Below are 16086 nucleotides of genomic sequence, written 5' to 3'. Positions count from 1 at the left end.
TGTTGCAAAACAACAACTCCCAGCATTTCTGGACCACCACTGACTGTCCAGGCATGCTGGGAGTTTAGCAACAGCTGGAGGCACCCTGTTTGGGAATGAATGGCATAGAATACCCCTATGTCCACCCCTATGCAATCCCTAATTTAGTCCTCAAATGCGCATGGCGCTCTCTCATTTTGGAGCCCTGTCGTATTTGAAGGAAACAGTTTAGGGCAATATATGGGGTATTTCTGTACTCGGGAGAAATTGCACTACAAATTTTGGGGGGCTTTTTCTCCTTTTACCCCTTATGAAAAGGAAAAGTTGGGGGCTACACCAGCCTGTTAGTGTAAAAAAAATTAAAAAATTTACACTAACATGCTGGTGTTGCCCCATACTTTTTATTTTCACAAGCAGTTAAAGGAAAAAAAAGACCCCCAAAATTTGTAATGCAATTTCTCCTGAGTAGGGAAATACCCCATTTGTGGGCGTAAAATGCTCTGCGGATGCACAACAAGGCTCAGGATTGAGAGCGCACCATGTACACCATGTTCACACCCCTACCCCTTAATTCCCTGGTTGAACTTAATGGACATATGTCTTTTTTCGACCGTACTAACTATGTAACTATGTAACTACATTTGAGGCCTAAATTGGTGATTTGCACAGGGGTGGCTGATTTTACAGCGGTTCTGACATAAACGCAAAAAAATAAATACCCACATGTGACCCCATTTTGGAAACTACACCCCTCACGGAATGTGACAAGGGGTATAGTAAGCCTTATAACCCCACAGGTGTTTGACGAATTTTCATTAAAATTGGATGGAAAAATGAAGAAAAAATATTTTTTTCACTAAAATGCTGGTGTTACTCTAAATTTTTCATGTTCACATGGGAAAATAGGAAAAAAAGCCCCCCAAAATTTGTAACCCCATTTCTTCTGAGTAAGAAAATACCCCATATGTGGATGTAAAGTGCTCTGCGGGTTAACTACAATGCTCAGAAGAGAAGGAGCGCCATTGGCATTTTGAAGAGAAAATTTGTCCGGAATTGAAGGCCACGTGTGTTTACAAAGCCCCCATAGTGCCAGAACAATGGACTCCCCCACATGTGACCCCATTTTGGAAGCTACACCCCTCACGTAATGTATTAAGGGGTGCAGTGAGCATTTACACCCCACAGGTGTCTGACAGATTTTTGGAACAGTGGTCCGTGAAAATGAAAAGTTAAATTTTTCTTTTGCACAGCCCACTGTTCCAATGATCTGTCAAACGCCAGTGGGGTGTAAATACTCACTGCACCCATTATTTAATTCTGTGATGGTTGTAGTTTCCAAAATGGTGTCACATGTGGGGGGTCCACTGTTCTGGTACCACGGGGGGCTTTGTAAATGCACATGGCCCCTGACTACCATTCCAAACTAATTCTCTTTCCAAAAGCTCAATGGCGCTCCTTCTCTTCTGAGCATTGTAGTTCGCCCGCAGAGCATTTTACGTCCTAACATGGGGTATTTCCATACTCAGAAGTGATGAGGTTACAAATTTTGGGGGGCATTTTCTCCCATTACCCTTTGTAAAAATTTTACATTTGGGGAAAAAACTGCACTTTAGTGACTGCACTGTGCGTTATCGCACAGAACCCCTGCTCAATGAGCATTGGACGGCATCACGAAAAAATTGAACTTTTTGTTTTGCCCAACTGCACCTCTGAAGTCTTCCTTGTTCTGCCATGGCTCCAACGCCACTCTCCTACCCTTGATTGGACCACCGGGGAGATCAAGAGCTGGGGTGCTTCTTGCCACAAAAAATGCCTCCCATCTGCTCTCAGTCCTGCCAGTCAAACCCCTATGTCTCCTCCTATACCTGGTCTCCCCAAGGCCTCTCAGGACTATGCCGTGCCTCCTCATAGCCCCCATCCTGGTAACACTCTGCCCCGTGCCAAGCCTCACCCTCTGCCCCCCCTCCCCATTCCCACTCCTTCTGAACTGCCTGCCGTTCATGAGCATACCCAGGACTTCACTATCCCCCAGAAGGAGACTCTACAATCGCTCCCAATGTCCTCGTCCCATGTGGAGCGACATCCCGACAAAAAGAGGGGGAGATCTAAGGGGGGGGGGGGGTACTGTAACGCCGAGCGCTCCGGGTCCCTGCTCCTCCCCGGAGCGCTCGCGGCGTTTCTCTCTCTGCAGCGCCCCAGTCAGACCCGCTGACCGGGAGCGCTGCACTGACATTGCCGGCGGGGACGCGATTCGCATAGCGGGACGCGCCCGCTCGCGAATCGCATCCCAAGTCACTCACCTGTCCCGGTCCCCGGCTGTCACGTCCGGGGGCAAGCGCCAGCTCTCTAAGATTTAAAGGGCCAGTGCACCAATGATTGGTGTCTGGCCCAATCAATCTAATTAGCCTCCACCTGCTCCCTGTTCATATAACCTCACTTCCCCTTCCCTTCCTTGCCGGATCTTGTTGCCATTGTGCCAGTGAAAGCGTTTCCTTGTGTGTTCCTAGCCTGTGTTCCAGACCTCCTGCCGTTGCCCCTGACTATGATCCTTGCTGCCTGCCCTGACCTTCTGCTACGTCCGACCCTGCTCTTGTCTACTCCCTTGTACCGCGCCTATCTCAGCAGTCAGAGAGGTTGAGCCGTTGCCGGTGGATACGACCTGGTTGCTACCGCCGCTGCAAGACCATCCCGCTTTGCAGCGGGCTCTGGTGAAAACCAGTAGCAACTTAGAACCGGTCCACCGACACGGTCCACGCCAATCCCTCTCTGGCACATAGGATCCACCTCCAGCCTGCCGATTCGTGACAATTTTCTCTTTTTAGATTTGTAAATTACTTCTATTAAAAAATCTTAATCCTTTCAGTACTTATGAGCTTCTGAAGTTAAGGTTGTTCTTTTCGGTCTAAGTGCTCTCTGATGACACGCGTCTCGGGAACCACCCAGTTTAGAAGCAAATCCCCATAGCAAATCTCTTCTAAACAAGGCAGTTCCCAAGACACGTGTCATCAGAGAGCACTTAGACAGAAATGAACAATTTTAACTTCAGAAGCTCATAAGTACTGAAAGGATTAAGATTTTTTTAATAGAAGTAATTTACAAATCTGTTTAACTTTCTGGAGCCAGTTGATATAAAAAAAAAGTTTTTTATGGATAACCCCTTTAAGGCTCACTGTACCCCTTGTTATGTCCCTTGAGGGGTGTAGTTTCCAAAATAGTATGCCATGTGTGTTTTTTTTTTTTTTTGCTGTTCAGGCACCATAGGGGCTTCCTAAATGCGACATGCCCCCCCCCCCCCCCCCATTTCAGCAAAATTTGCAAATGTGACTCCTCTTCTGAGCCTTGTAGTGCGCCCGGAGTGCACTTGACGTCCACACATTTCCATACTCAGAAGAGATGGAGTTACAAATTTTGGGGGCATTTCTCCTATTACCCATTGCAAAAATGGAAAATTTGGGGAAAAACCAGCATTTTAGTGAAAAATTAAAAATCATTTACACATCCAAAGTCGTCAAACACCTGTGGGTGTTAAAGGGGCTATCCAGGAAAAAACTTTTTTTTATATATATCAACTGGCTCCAGAAAGTTAAACAGATTTGTAAATTACCTCTATTAAAATACCTAGAGCTTCTGAAGTTAAGGTTGTTCTTTTCTGTAAAAAATGTTAAATTTGGGGGAAAACCAGCATTTTAGTGGAAAAAAAAGAATTATTTACACATCCAACTTTAATGAAAAGTCGTCAAACACTTGTGGGGTGTTAAGGCTCACTGTACCCCTTGTTACATTCCTTGAGGGGTGTAGTTTCCAAAATACTATGCCATGTGTTTTTTTTTGCTGTTCTGGCACCATAGGGTCTTCCTAAATGCGACATGCCCCCCAAAAACTATTTCAGTAAAAATCACTCTCCAAAATCCCACTGACGCTCCATAATGATGCAAACATAAAGTAGACATATTGTATGTTGCATCACTATATAATTTATTTGGAATATCCATTTTTCCTTATAATATAACATTTTAAATTTTTTCATTAAATTTTTTTATTTTTCACCACGAAATAATGCAAGTATCGGCAAAATTTTACCACTAATATAAAGTAGACTAGGTCACGAAAAAACTATCTCAGGATCATCCCAAAGTTATTAATGCTTAAAGTGACAGTGGTCAGATGTGCAAAAAATGGCCAGGTCCTACACTGAAAATTGACTGGGTCCTTAAGGGGTTAATGCGGTCTTGGAAACTGGGACAATCCCTGACTCAATGAGGGAAACCCTGATTGTGGTCCTCCCCAAGCCAGGCAAGGATCCGACTTTGCCGGATTCCTATAGACCGATTTCCCTCCTTAATGTTGATATTAAACTATTGGCTAATCGGCTGCGTAAGGTTATAGCCGCTGTCATTCATCCTGACCAGGGTTTTATGCCAGTTAGAGCTACAGATATTAATGTCAAGAGACTACATCTAAACATAGCTGCAGCGGACAGGGAGGCCTCTGGGGGGGGGGGGGGGGGGTACGTGGTTAGCTTAGAAATTTATAAGGCCTTTGATTCAGTGGAATGGCTGTATCTGAGGGGTGTTTTGGGAGTCCTTAGGTTCGACCCCCTGGTTCCGGGCGTGGGTGAGACTGTTGTATGATAGACGGGGGCCCGGGTGAGAACAAATCTGGAGGTTTCTGAGTCCTTCAAGTTGGGTAGGGGAATAAGGCAGGGTTGTCCTCTGTCTCCTTTTCTGTTTGCCCTAGCAGGTGAGCCCCTGGCTGTGGCCATCCGAGCATCCATTGTTATTCATGGAGTCTTTAGGGGTTCCTTGGAGGAAAAAGTGTCTATGTATGCGGATGACACACTGGTTTATTTGGCAGATGTTCAGGGTTCCCTGGGGGCCTTGTTCTCCCTTTTAGTTGACTTTGGTTATTTCTCAGGCCTCAGGGTTAATTGAGCCCTGATGGCCCTGTCTAGGATGGTGGACCCTGTACCGCCTCTTCCCCATGGGCTGCATGTTTTAACGGAGTTCAGAGACTTGGGAGTAGAGGTTTCTCCTTGTGTGACGGAGGATGTACGGTTGAATTTGGCACCGGTGTTGTTGTCTGTGACTGATAAGTTACAAGCTTGGTCTTCCTTACCCCTCTCTCTGGCTGGCAGGATAAATTTTTTTAAGATTATTTACTTATCTAAGTTTCTGTATCTCTTTTATCTTTCTCCTGTGATTCCCCCTAAAAAGTTTTTCAAGAGGCTGAGTGGCGTTTTGAGGTCCTTCTATTGGCAAGACAAACCTCCACGATTGGGTCAGGTGCTGCTTCAAGTGTCCAAACAGCGGGATGGTCTGGCTGCCCCTAATATGCCTGACTACATCCTAGTATCTCAATTGGTGTATGCTGCCTGGATTGGGAAAATATTTCTACTGGATCGACCTGGATCTGGCGAATGTTTCTACTGCTCTGGCGTGAGCTCTCATGGGTTTGTATGAAACAGTGACTAATGTCCTGTATAGATATACTTCTTCTCCCAGACTGTTGACCCCTATTAGAACCCTGGGTGAGGTGTGGCCGGTGGTTTCCAGACGCTCCCCGCTGTCGGTAAAGTCCTCTAGGGCACCTCTGTGGGGGAATCCTCATTATGAGCACCTATAGGGGTTGGAGGCTGCCGGTTTCTGGAGCGATCAGAGTCAAATTTGCCATGCATTTGTTTGGGGAGTTTTCCTCCTTCCAGATGTGTGACCGCTTTCCTCTCCCTCGGAGGGCCCAGTTTCGACATGCAATTTGGCTCTCTTAATGTGACCCCGGCCTTTTCTGATGTGGAGCTGCTTCTGGGTACCACCAACCTCGCTAAGCCTCTGACTCAGGCATATGCTTTGCTGCAATCCGTGAGTCCTGCTCCGTTTGGCTAGCGTTTGTGAAGTGGGTAGCGAATATCCCTGAGTTGACAGAAGATAATTGGCGAGAAGTCACTAAGACATTTTACCCTACAATGGTTAGTGCGAGGGATTGGCTTATTCAGTTGCAGATCATCCTCCGTCTATACTACACCCTGGTTAAACTGCTTCGTATTGGAGTCTCCTACTCTGATGCTTGTTTCGGATGCAATGCGGATGTGGGTTCCCTTCTACATGCAATGTGGAGTTGCCCTTGTGTGGAACCCTTCTGTAGAGAGGTGATTCAGTTTATGGCTGATCACTTTGACATCCCCTATGTGTTTTCCCCTGTTGTTTGTCTTTTTGGTGTTATTAATGACTTGGCCACGAGCTCCCACAGGCGCCTTTTTATTTGATTTCTATTGTTTTGTGCTCCTAAAATATTGATAATTCCCTGGAAGGATACCTCTCCCCCCCCCCACCATTTCGAGATGGTTCAATTTAGTCAATAAATATGTACCATTGTATAGGATGCTATATACTAGCCGTAAATACCCCAAGAAATTAATGATCTGGCCAAAGGCTCCCATAGGTGCCTTTTTATAAGGGTTCTTATTGTTTTGTGCTCGGAAAGATAGTAATAATGGCCTAGAAGGATACCTCTCCTCCCCTATAACAAGATGGTTCAATTTGGTTAATAAATATGTATTGTTATATAGGACACTGTATACTAGTCGTAAATGCCCCAAGAAATTTGATAGGGTCTGGATGCCCTGGCTGTTAACAGTCGATGGTCCCCCCTGAGAGGGTCAGTCCTCTGGGATAGTTTGGTTGTCTGGGACTGGGCGTGGGAATTGGAGGAGTGCTCCAGGAGTGTGTGTGTGTGTGTGTGATCATCTGTTGTCTGTCTTAGTATCTATTGTGTTAGTGTTGGCCAGATGGGGTCTCCATGCAACGTGTAATCGGTCCTGACTTGCTCCTCTAATATTGTACACAGGTTGGGTGGGCTGGGGGGCTATATGCTCGGCCAAATGTGTATATATTTCCTTGTTTAAAATTTTGCAAAAAAATGTATAAATGCGTTAAAAAAAAAAAAAAAAACAACGATACCCAACTTATAGGTTTGATTTTGTTTTACATCTGTTAAAAAATAAGAACTGTTTGCACGAAAATTAGTATGTTTAAAAATGTCCTCTTCTGACCCCTTCTGACCCTTTTTTTTTCCCTATACAGGGATATGTGAGGGCTCATTTTCTACGCCGTGGTCTGTAGTTTTTATCGGTACAATTTTTGTTTTGATGGGACTTCTTGATTGCTTTTTATAGATATTTTTAGGGCATTCAAAGTGACTAAAAATATGCAATTTTGGACTTTGGAATTTTGTATGTATACACCATTGACCGTGCGGTTTAAAAGGAAAACTGTCAGCTTGCTCCCCCCGCACTAACGAGCAGTACTGGCTGATTGTTCAGCGTCCCCCGCACTGTTTGATGCCTACTGTGCAGCCAGTAGGGGAAGCAAGCTGACAGTTTCCCATTAATAAACGTTATATTTTTCTAGTTCAGACATTTGCGCATGGGCTGATACCACATATGTTTATTTTTATTGTGTTTATATATATATATATATATATATATATATATATATATTTTTTTTTTAACAGTAAGGTTTTATTGAAAGTTTAAGTGCAATACAATAACATCATAATAAAGAGAGAAACAATAGTCAACAAGAAAAGTTGTCCCCAACAACATACAAAAATATGCATGGATGTGTTCCGACACTAGCATCTTCATATAGCTTCACGATAGCGTAGTATGACCTGTCAATACAACAATAATAGAGTATGCACAATAGGTGGTCACTACATGGGTATGTCAGAGTGGTGGTATTGGTAAAGGAGTGAGGTTATGCAATCAAGGGATAGAGGAGAGGTGAGGACAATAACCCAACACCAAGTGACCATCAAGGTGGAACATTTTGGTCATCTTTAGTAAGATGAGTGGGGATAGGAAAAGGTCAGGAGAGAAAGGTCAAGGGAAGAAGTGGGAGAAGAGGATTAAAAAAGGTCAGATAGAGTGAGGAGTAAGAAATATAAGAGAGGAAGTAGCGGATAGGCAAACAAGTATCGGAGAGATCTTACCAAGTCGGCTGGACCAGCTCCACTGACCCTTCTGGCGATATAGAGTGTATGTTCTGTGAATGTGGTGAGCGTAATTGTCCAAGCAACAGTCAAGTAGGGTAACGAGGAGGTACTCAATGTGAAAGGGAGTGAACTATTCCAAGTGGAGTCTTGTAAAATCAGGGGATGACATGAAGGATAGCCAAGGAGACCATACCGCTTGGAATTTATCATGTTGGCGCTTCGAGTCAGCCAGAAGTTCCTCCATGCGCCACGTATGTGAAACTTCCTGGAGCCAGGCAGAAAATGTTGGGGGGTGGGCAGACTTCCACAATCTGGGTATCACCGCTCTCGTGGCCATTAAAAGGAAATTAGCCAATTTAGAGGACGCACGAAGTGGGGAATGTGGGAGGATGGACAGCAAGGTCACGGCCGGCCATTTTCGCATTGATATAGATGTCAAAGTCTCAATAGTGGTAAGGATATTTGACCAATAATGATTCAGTTTCTGACAAGTTAGCCAGATATGAGTAATTGTACCTTCGTCCTGGCCACATCTCCAACACCTGCTATGACAGAGGGATAGATGCGGGAGAGAAGAGATGGGACTCTATACCACCTGGTGATAATTTTATAATTTGTTTCTTGCGATTTACAGGAGATGGATGCCTTATGGCATAGAGTCAAGACCCTAGTCCACTCCTCGTCAGATAGTGTGAGATCCATCTCCCTCTCCCAGGAGGTACGGAACGGGAGATCAGCAGTAGCATCCTTCTCCAAAAAGAGGGAGTAGAGAGCACTGATTGCATGTGGGATCGGGGAGGATGCAGTGCAAAGGGTCTCAAATTTGGTCGATGGGCGTTTGAAGTTTAATTTATGTTTATAAGAGTTGTAAAAATGGTATAGTTGATGGTGTTGAAACTCTAGTAGAAATGTACTTGGGGAGTCTCCTAAGATGTCTGTGAGCGATTTCATTCCAGAGTCAGTTACTATGGAACGGAGAGATACTCCATCCTCTCGTTTATAGGTTAAAAAGGAGCGTAGGTGTAAAGCCGGTTGAAAGGAATGATTACCGAATAATGGGGTAAGAGGGCCATCAGGTGTGTAAAGTGGAGTTCGGGCGCGGTAGGTGAGGTGTGCTTTCACAACTGAAAACATGATGGGTGGTAAATTCTCACATATCCGAGAGACAGAGGTGGAGTTTGATGTCCACAGTAGGGATCTCAGATCTTGATCACAAGAATGAGTTTCAAAATTGACCCATTGCTTGTCTTTTCTAGTGTGGAAACAGTCGAGTATCTGAGTAAGAACTGCTGCCAAGTAGTAATAGAGACAATTGGGTAAGGCCAAACCACCTTCTGTCTTTCGTCTAGAGAGTATTGATTTAGCAATTCTTGGGTGTTTTCCAGCCCAGATAAAGTGCGTTTGGAGTTTTGAAAGTTCTTTAAAAAAGGATTGTGGGATATGGGTTGGGACGGCAGAAAAGAGATAGAGGAGATGTGGAAGGACATTCATTTTGAAGATGTTTATTCTCCCCAACCAAGAAAAGTCTTTGCGTTCCCACTTAGATAAATCTGATTTTATTGTTTGTAATAGAGGGGGGAAATTAGTGCGGAAAGAGTCTGTGAGGTTCGAGGGGACTTGTATACCTAGATATTTCAGCGAAACTGACTGCCATTTAAAAGGATATGACGCCTTCAACGTCTGTACTATTTGTGAGTTCAAAGTAATGTTCAGGGCTTCACTCTTTGAGGGGTTCAGTTTATAATTACTGTAAGCTGAAAATTGGCTTAGGGTACGCAACAGAGAAGGGAGAGACGTGATAGGCGACGAGATGTATAGTAAGACATCGTCTGCAAAAGCAGAGCATTTACAATGGTACGGTGGGTCATGGAGCCCCCTGATGTCAGGATTTAGTCTGATGGCATTAAACAGGTGCTCTATGCAAAGTACATAGAGAAGGGGAGACAGGGGACATCCCTGCCTCGTACCATTACAAATGGGGAACGATGGTGATAATTGGCCATTAATACGGAGTTGCGCCCGAGGGTTAGTATAAAGGGTCAATATTCTGTGTAGCATTGTAGGGCCAATACCAATTTGTTGTAATGTAGCTTTCAAAAAGTCCCAGTCTACCCGATCAAAGGCCTTCTCCGCATCCAGAGAGAGCAAGAAGAGTGGAAGTCCACGCTTTCGGGCAAGATGTATCGCCGAGAAAGTACGGAGAGTGTTGTCCCTTGCCTCTCGGCCACGGACGAAGCCCACTTGATCCGGGTGTATCAGACTGGGCATGAGTGGAGCTAACCTATTTGCGATTAGTTTGGCAAAAAGTTTTGCATCATTGTTAATCAGGGATATGGGTCTATAACTTGGACAAGTAACGGATCCTTTCCAGGCTTCGGGATCACTGTAATAAATGCATTCAGAAATGATTGCGGTAAGGGGGAATTTCCTGGCATGTCGTTAAAGGCCTCTAGGAGTAGAGGAGTCAGTTCACACCTGAGAACCTTATAAAATTTTGCAGAGTATCCATCAGGGCAGGGGCTCTTGCCAGCGGGCATAGAGGAGATTGCCGTTTCCAATTCTCCAGGGGTGAACTGAGTCTCCAGTGAGGCAACGGTCTCAGGGGTAAGAATTGGCAGGGCGGTGTTATCAATGTAGTGTTTCAAGGTGGGCTGAGTCAAGTCAGGTGTTAATAGTGCAGAGGGTTTGGGCAAGTTATAAAGGGCAGTATAATAGTCGCGGAAGGTTTCTAAAATTTTATGTGTGAGGTGGGTGATAGGGCGAGACGGGGGCTGAATGGCTGAAATATACAGAGATGACTCTTTTAATGCTGAGGCCAATAGGCGACCAGATCTATTGCCCCATTCATAAAACAATTTGCCAGAGATCTGTCTGTAGTGACGATGTTTAGCATTTAAGTGTTCTAAGAGGTCGTGTCGTACTTTGATTAGGTCTCGGAAGATGTAGTCTTGCTGTGATTGCTTATGTTGTGTTTCCAATATCTGGAGTTGCTGGTGAAGGGAGACCAATTTGGCGGACGCCGCCCTCTTAAGCCGCGCCCCATGCTTCATGAGTACACCTCGGAGTACACATTTTAGCGCTTCCCATTTCACCACCGGTGAAGAAGGGTCAGATGAGTGGTCTGATACAAAGTGGGAGATGGACATCTTGATCTCCTGCAAGCAAAGATCGTCCTGCAGAAGCGATTCATTCAGTTTCCACGAGGCATGGGGTTTAGCCAGCGAGGGGAGCGTGAATGTACATGTAACTGGGGCGTGATCAGATATGGATATTACACCAATATTTGCATTAGTAAATGCAGGAAGCAGAAAGTGGGAGCAAAAGACATAATCAATTCAACTATAAGATTGTCTGGGATAGGAGTAAAATGTATAATCACGACCCTGAGGATTTTAAGTTCTCCACATATCTGCCAGCTGCATAGAGTGAAGTTTTTGCCTCAGTGCTCTGAGTTTACTGTGAGAAATATGGGAACGTTTAAGGGAGGTGTCAACGGTAGGAAATAGAGGGATATTAAAATCTCCGCAAAGTAAAACGGGGCCAGTCGCGAAGTTAGCAAGGGTATCCAGTGTTTTAAGGAGAAAAGGTATTTGATTAATGTTTGGGGCGTAGACGGAGGCTATGGTTATGTGTTGGTCAAGTAAAGTACAGTTAGCGAAAACATATCTAGCATTGGGATCGAGTAATGAGGAGTCAATAGCTATCGGGAGAGATCTGTGGAATGCTAAAGATACTCCTTTTGTCCTGGAATCAGAGTTTACACTGTGAAGCCAGGAGGGGAAGTATCTGTTTGTAAACATAGGGAGATGATCTTTCTTGAAGTGTGTTTCCTGGAGAGCCAGAATTTTTATGTCCTGTTTGTGTTGAGAGTAAAGTGTTTGGGCTTGCTTTTCAGGGGTATTAAATCCCTTCACATTGAGGGAGGTAATTTTAATGTCAGCTGCCATGTGGAGTGTGTGGTATGATAATCAACTCACCATCGAGTGTCAGGGTCAGGGAGAGGTCCAATCGACGAGGTTCTCTCGAAAGGCGCAGCTGGAGCCTAGAAGGAAAAGAAGAAAGGATACAAGGATGAGAGGGTAAATGAGTGGGTGAGAGCAGCGTCCGCACAGACACGGACGCAAAGGTACTAAAAGAGGAGGCCATAAGGGCCAGAGACCTAGTCAGAACCCGCCTGACGGTGGATCTAATGTGAGTAACGTGGAAGACGCGCCAGAAGAGAGGCAGCAACAATGACATAGATAACAAGAAACACATTTGAACAGGGTAATAAAACATACGGTCCATTGGTAGGACCCTTTGGATTCTAATGGAGGTCCATGCAGTTCGACACTGCAGGAGCGGAAACTTGAAACAGGCTATAAAGTAAAGATGTGGGCATAAGGCCCTGTCAAACATAATGGCGGGAGGCAGAACATGAAAACTAATAGGCTACAATCTAGAAGAGGGCAAATTAGGAAATATCGGTGAACTAATTAAGCGGCAACCAGTGTAGTGTGAGTGCAACGTATCACCTTAGCAATTGTAAGTGAGGTGCAAGAAAGTCAGTTCAAAAAGTACCACTTTCATTCAGGTTTTACGTTTCTGTCCTTGAGAAAGCGGGTCAGAAGGCTTCCCAGTCTTCTGGACTTGATCTCGGTAGGCCCCAGTCGGCGGCAGCGGAGGTATAGGCTGGATAGGCTGGAACAGGGCCCGCCACTCTGGGAGTGAGATTGGTGGTAACTTAAATGTGGAAAGAAAGTTCCTCAGGTCACCAGGGTTGCGCAAGGTAGCTGTAGTCGATCCATGTCTGGCTGTCAAGGAGAAGGGGTAACCCCACCTATACACTATTTGAGCATTTTGCAAACTTGTTAGCAACGGCTTTAGGGAGGAGCGTAGACGTAGAGTATAAAGAGATAAATCTTGGAATATTCGGATTTGTGCGCCTTCATAAGTGAGGTTTTTAAGTGTTCGGGCTTTGCGCATAATCTCATCTTTTTGAAGGAAATGGTGTATTCTACAAATCACATCTCTCGGCTTTGTTGGGTCAGGGCTTTTGCCTTGAGGGCTCTGTGTGCTCTGTCCATTTCCAGTGGAGTGTCAACTGGTTTCTTCAGTATCTCATTAAAGATTTTCTGCAGTGTTGTAGATAGGTTTTGGGGGAGCACAGTCTCAGGAAGACCCTTGATTCTAATATTATTTCTACGGTTTCTATTGTCTATATCATCTAGGTGGTCTATCGTCTGAGCATGCTGTATAGTCAGGCTGGCCGTCGCTTCTTGCAGCTGTAGTAGTTGAGGAGTCACTGAGTTGCGGAAATCCTCCAATATCTGTACTTTGTCTTGGAGATGAGTAACAGCAGCCTTGACCGGCTTAAGATCCCGGTTCCATGCGGACCTCAGGTCTGCCGCCAGTGAGTGCATATCTGCTTTAGTCGGCAATAGAACTAGTAATGCTTGCAATTCAGGGTGTCCCTTCAGGGTGTTTGCAGCCATTTCTGGCGTAGGGAAGTTCGGATACGATGATCCGGGCAAAGCATTAGCCATGTCCAGGGCACACTTTTTGTATTTAGGCATAGAAGTCCGGTTTGGAGATTCCTCTACGGCTGTATGTGAATCATCAGAAGAAGAATGTCCAAGGCTGCGTCTCCTTGTGGAGCGCAATTTAGAAGGTGTTTTAAACAGTTTCTTTTTGGCTGGTGGGCTTTCGCTCCAATAGTCAGGGGTGTCACTATCAACTGAGAAGTTCTGAGAGTCTTTTTCAGAGTGAGAGTTATCAGAGTCCATTTCTACAGACCAATCAGTGACATCCCGGGCAGGAGGGCCTGGGACAGGGTTGGGACAATGGCGGTCCACTTTTGATGAGGAACCGGTCATTTGTGGTATTTGGGGGGGGTAGAACTTTGGAGTTAGAGCTTTTGGTAACAGGCTGCCATTGTTCTTGAGAATCAGCTGTCATATCTGAAGGGACGGCTGTTGTAGATTGCACAGGAGATGCAGTAGCATGTAATGGTGTCAATATAGCTTTTTGTGCAGGTTGCATTGCAGTGTTAGGTGGAGTGTAAGCTGCTGGGTCTCCTGGGGTGAGAGGAGATGCTTTCAGCTGGGAAGCCCGGATAATAAGGGGCACAGGAGGGGATGCAGCAGCTGCATCAGAAAAGGGAGATTTAGGCACAGTCACTTTTAGGGGAGCTGCTGGGGTCAGTGCAGCTTGTAGCTGTTTAGAAGATGGCTGCCTGTCCATCTGCGGTGGTCGTGGGTGCGAGGCTGCGACACTCCCTGCCTGGGCAGAGGTATCGTGACCCACCTGCAGATTCCGTTGTAGAGGCGCAGTCTGCTCGTTAGTCAGGGGTTGAGCCGCGGTCCGGTCCCCCTGCAACTGAGAAGGGGATCGCTGGTGCGACGCACAGGCCATGTGGACGTGCGCTGCCATACGCGCGGAGTCGGAGGCAGTGAGAGGGCCGGTCACGTGAGTCAGCTTCTCCGGAGTGCAGGTTGCAGGCCGCGGCTCGCACGGAGCTGAAGAGTCAGCGGTGAGTGGGCGAAAGAAGTGGGCTATGTTGCCAGATGAATTCACGGAGGTTAGCTGGGCCTTCTTCTTCTGTTTATTTCGGGATCTGCCTCCCATTACCGGTGTAGGAGCCCGTTATTGCGGCGGTCCCGTGGGAGCCCTCACAGAGTGCGACTGTCCTCCAGCGCGCCCCCCTATATATATTTTTTATATGGGATTTGGAAAAAGGGGAGATTAAAACTATTAATATGGAAGGGGTTAATGTGTTTATTTTTATTTATTTTTATTTATGTTTTTTTCACACTTTATTGGTCCCTTGGGGGACTTTTAGGAGACATTATTAGATTCCTCATACAGATCAATGGAGGTCCATAGAACTCCATTGATCTGTGCTCATTTGATTGAGCCTGGTCTAGCTAGGCTCAATCAAATGAAGAGCCACAGACAGAAAGGAAAGAGGTAAGCCCTCCGGCCACCTCCACAGTGGATTGCCCCTTCGCAATCGTGCTGCGGGAGGGCGATCTACCCCCTGGACCACCAGGGAGCATTTACATGACCCTTTAGATGCCACTGTCAAAAGGCGATCTAAAGGGTTAAAAGCCGCCCGCGGCCCACGCCCTACACTGGTTGCCGTCTCCTTAGACGGGCCGTGTTCGCGAGAGCCCGACACAGGTGCATCGTATGTTGATGCTGCCTTCAATATACGATGGTCTCTATCATATGTTGGGGGACCACTGTACTTTCATCCATGAGTAGAGAGAATGTTCTCTAATAGTAGGATTAACTGTTATTTTTTATGTTTCTAGCTACACAAACTATATATATAATATATATATATATACATACATACACACACACACACACACGCACACATTATATATCTTATTAAGGTTTTTAATTAGCAGTAGAGATTCTGTGGGCTGCAGCGATTGCTACCAAAAAAGCACCCTTCCCCGAGAGGAATTTAATATCTAATGCTGTAATAGGGAGCCTTTGTTAACTCTGAGAAGACTATTTTAAGATCCCAGTTAGGCACTGAGGTTCAAGATCTGGTTTTCATGACGGCAGCATGATCCTCTGTTGCTGAAATAGTTTTTCTAAGAATATAGAGGAACAATGCATATTAAATTACTATTTGAAGCTGTAAGTATGGCTTTTCTAGTGATCCGTACGAGTTTGATCTCCAATTCATTTTAACAGTCTACTTCACCAGTGAGGTCTGTTTGATTTATAGATAAAAGGTGTAATGTCACATTATTTCAATCTCTCACCTCTCCAGTAAGGAGATTGATGATTTCCATTGTGAGGTCCAATATCCTCTCAGCCATTTGAGATTTATTAACTTCCATTTCAACTGAAGAAAGGTCGATGTTGATAAACTGTTCGTGATTGCTAATGCTAAAAACCTGAAGAAAAAAAACAAAACTATGTGGTTGATACTTTCAGAACTCTTAATGAATGAAAAATAAATTTGTTTTCAAAGCAACAATTTTTTGAACACCAGCCAGGGATGAAAAGCCCGAGAAAGATGGCATTTATAAAAAAGGAATAAAAACCACAGGTTGATTTTACCATCCACTCTACGGGTAGGGTTACATGTGCCGTATTTTTCTGTATATTTTCTACAGC

The 16086-nt window shown here is 45.2% G+C and overlaps 1 protein-coding gene across 1 annotated transcript in view; it reads right to left on the bottom strand.

The window, feature by feature from the left end:
• Positions 1–16086, bottom strand: part of LOC130283179 (uncharacterized) — a 185102-nt gene that overhangs the window by 144457 nt on the left and 24559 nt on the right. The window contains exon 3 of the mRNA XM_056532382.1: positions 15729–15863. Coding sequence (XP_056388357.1) covers positions 15729–15806 — 78 coding nt within the window. The 5' untranslated portion in view covers positions 15807–15863. The remainder of the gene's footprint in view (positions 1–15728; positions 15864–16086) is intronic.

This window comes from Hyla sarda, chromosome 7, assembly GCF_029499605.1.
Source record: "Hyla sarda isolate aHylSar1 chromosome 7, aHylSar1.hap1, whole genome shotgun sequence".
Lineage (NCBI taxonomy): Eukaryota > Metazoa > Chordata > Amphibia > Anura > Hylidae > Hyla > Hyla sarda.
The sequence above is the reverse complement of the archived record's forward strand: the minus strand, read 5'-3'. Positions and strand labels throughout refer to the sequence as shown.